The sequence below is a fragment of the Silene latifolia genome, chromosome X, assembly GCF_048544455.1.
Source record: "Silene latifolia isolate original U9 population chromosome X, ASM4854445v1, whole genome shotgun sequence".
NCBI lineage: Eukaryota > Viridiplantae > Streptophyta > Magnoliopsida > Caryophyllales > Caryophyllaceae > Silene > Silene latifolia.
In genome coordinates, this window is record NC_133537.1 from 1,192,214 (window position 1) to 1,195,392 (window position 3,179).

At 37.6% G+C, this 3,179-nt stretch overlaps 1 protein-coding gene across 2 annotated transcripts; it reads left to right on the top strand.

The window, feature by feature from the left end:
* The first annotated feature begins 342 nt into the window (after positions 1 to 342).
* Positions 343 to 2,962, top strand: LOC141621123 (F-box/FBD/LRR-repeat protein At1g13570-like). Of its 2 annotated transcripts, XR_012532107.1 has the most exons (4): positions 343 to 680; positions 2,126 to 2,200; positions 2,298 to 2,510; positions 2,607 to 2,962. XR_012532107.1 is itself a non-coding variant. In XM_074437821.1 (3 exons), the coding sequence occupies exons 1-3, from the start codon at positions 1,019 to 1,021 to the stop codon at positions 2,721 to 2,723; spliced, it is 1,512 nt and encodes a 503-aa protein (XP_074293922.1). In that variant the 5' UTR covers positions 802 to 1,018; the 3' UTR covers positions 2,724 to 2,962. The 2 variants fall into 2 exon arrangements, 1 of the variants encoding a protein (XP_074293922.1); XM_074437821.1 differs by lacking the exon at positions 343 to 680 and having other exon boundaries at positions 802 to 2,200.
* The last annotated feature ends 217 nt before the right edge of the window (positions 2,963 to 3,179 follow it).

Sequence of the window (3,179 nt, forward strand, 5' to 3'; positions counted from 1 at the left end):
TGTCAAACTTAATTTCTCTTTTGTCTAAAAGATAACTTGTGTATTTCCAAAACTTCGTTAAAACAAGCAATACATCTCTTTCATCTTCTTACTTTACTTCATACGGAGTACTTGCCTAATTTTGTGGACAATTAATTACTCAGCAATCGCTAGTCTGCATTACTCGTTTCTCCTTGAGCTAAAACCCCGTTCTGCTGCGTAACTCAGTTTTCCCTACGTCGCAGGAGAAATTTCACATTTGCGCTATTGCACACCACCTGTTCGACGAAATTCCTCACTGAAAATGAAACCCGTTTGCGATGAAACAATATCTGGGCAGCTGAATACTGTGGACAGGATATCAGTTTATAACATTGGGTTCCATATATATGCTTTTGGTAACGGGTTTTACAATGAGCAGTATTTTCGGATCTATCTCTGTTATTGAACTCACAGACTCACAGTTATTGTTTTGGTTGCAGCCTTTGTTGAGAAAACTGGAGGGTATGGCCAATTGTTTTAAACATCCTTTGAAACGGATTCAAGTTGAAATTAAGGGTTAACTCTTCTGATTTCCTTAATTAAGTCAACTTTGCTCGACGTACAGTTGAGACTGTATTGGTGAAGAATTGCAGTCTCTCGGGCTGGAGTTGATGGCGCTGCAAGTCTCGTGCAGTACGTCATTGACACTCATTTGACAGGTACCGTTCCTTTAATTTCAAGCACAATATTGCAAGTTTTCCTGGATTTCTTGTGATACCGGAAAATTTTCGAGTTCTAGTTATGTATATCCTGTTTTAATATTAACACGAACATGGTGTGATCCAAGTCAGCTAGTTTCCATATCTTCCATCCATATCCTGTTTGTAGATATTATTATTTCCAATTCACTTTCCTATTTTAATAAAGTGGTATTTTTTACTCAGCCCTAATTGATTCTACTATATATGTACCTCTTTATTTATTGATGAAGTACACGCATTCAATCAACTTTAGATAGAAATTTTACAACCTGTTTTGACGGAATTCCTTGGAGAAAATGATGACCGATTGCAATAACCCAAAACATGGGCGGTTTAATTCTATGGATAGGCTCTCAGATTTACCGGATTTTATCATACATCAGATAATTTCTTATTTGGGTACGGAAGAGGCGTATAGAACTAGCGTCTTGTCGAAAAGATGGAATCAAATCTTCGCTACAAACCCAATTCTGGATTTTTATCATTATGATTTTCCAACAGACATGATTCCAAGATACTTGGAATATATAGATACTAGAATGCAAAAATTTTCAAAAGAAAATCTGCGTGTAAAGACGTTCAAACTTGCACTTGGAGGTACTGAATTACTGTTGGGTTGCAAAGTTGACGAGTGGCTTGAAATAGCCCTGCGTAACCGAGTTGGGAAAATTGTACTTGAAGGTCCTGCTGATTACAAATTACCCCGTATTCTGTTTAGTGCTAAGTTGTTAACACATCTTGATATTGCTAAGGTCGAGATACCCTACTATGAAGCTGTGGATCTCGTGTCTCTCGAGTCTTTGGCTTTAGGTGAAGTAGTTGTAGAGGAGCGTATGCTATTTCATATTGTTAGTTCCTGTCTGTTACTGAAAGACTTGAGTATCTCATTTTGCACTAGCTTCAAAAATTTAGTGATTCCACGTCATAGTAAACTGGAGGATCTCTATATTGAGGGAGACGTACCTAAAGACGGGAGAGTCATTCTCGAGACTTCTAGTCTTAGGTCTTTCCGGTACTATACCAACGGCGTGAACCCTTGGCCGATTATCTCAGATCGTGGTTTATTGAAAAATTTGAGGGATCTAAGCGTAACTTATGTTTCTATTACAGGCGAGGATCTTGCTAAACTACTACTGGAACTCACCTCGCTAGAGAATATGGAGTTTATTAGCTGTGAGATGCTGACGAGTATCAAAATATCGCATACTCAACTAAAAAAAATTTGCTTTTATGAATGCGACAATTTGTTAAATGTTGTGATTGATGCTCCAAATTTGAAGAAGTTCAAATTCAAATATCATGGCGAAATAGACTCTATCATCATTCATAGTCAAGCCAATTGTAACGTCTTTCTTCATACAATGGCTTCTAATTTTAAAACTGACGGATTTTTCATATTGAAGAAGCTCTTGACAGGACTAAACAACTGCAGTGTTTTGAAAATCTTCTTGTTTGACGAACGCGTTGAATCACCTGAGGTATGGCAAATGAACTGCATATAATTGTTTAGATTAGACTTTGAGTTGATGTTTTCAGTAGGTTTGCTAACAAACTCTTATAATTGTGCTCTTCAAGTCTGGGGAAGATGATATTGAATTTGATGAAGAAGAAAGCGGCAATGCTGAACTTGGACCCCCTTGTGATATCGGAGAGCTGAAGTTAAACCTGTCACATTGCCAACTCTCAAGCTCCTCGATTTTAGCCTTTTTAAACGGTTTATTCTGGACTTGCCACCCTCCTATAATTACTTTGCAAGTTGATCCTGGCCATTATAACTTGAAAGTTGAGGTATACTCATTTTTTTTGCTTTGTGTTACGGGTTTTTACAATGAGCTGTGTATTCGGCTCTATCTCTCTTATTGAACCCATAGTTGTTTTTTGCAGCCTTTGCTGGATAATCTGGTGGATGTGGTCAATTGTCATCCTCTCAAATGGATTGAAGTTGAAAGGACTAATGATGACTTTATGTACCTAGAAGTACAGTTGAGACTATGTTGGTGAAGAATTAAAGTCTCTCAGTCTCGAGATGGTGGCGCTGCTAGTTTCGTGTAGTAATATTGCAGTCTTTCTACTAGTATCTATATGAACTACGAGTATATTAGTCTTTCTGACTGTTTGGTTGGTTACACTTTTTTGGTTATCATTTTAGCACTTGTTTGAAACTAATTATCGTTAATAAATCCAGTCATCCACGTTATCATCTTTGGTTCATATTCCGTCTGATTATTAGACGGACTAAATAACGATCCAAGACTTGATCTTTCGTTCAACTAGATTGTTATCTATCTTGAGTTATTGCCTTCTTTGGGTTCGACAAAGTTTCCTAAAAACCGGTTATGTTGATGCTTTAAGGACCCCTATCGTCCTGCAAACCGAGTTTCTGCCCTGCGTTTGCTCATACCTCTATATGTTTTTCGATTTAATCAAATCCTCTGAATTATCTGTATGCGGGCGGGT

Coding starts and splice junctions, on each gene's coding strand:
- LOC141621123 (XM_074437821.1), top strand. CDS start 1,019: ATGATGACCGATTGCAATAACCCAAAACATGGGCGGTTTAATTCTATG. Junction 2,201..2,297: donor AACGCGTTGAATCACCTGAG/GTATGGCAAATG, acceptor GTGCTCTTCAAG/TCTGGGGAAGATGATATTGA. Junction 2,511..2,606: donor ATTATAACTTGAAAGTTGAG/GTATACTCATTT, acceptor TGTTTTTTGCAG/CCTTTGCTGGATAATCTGGT.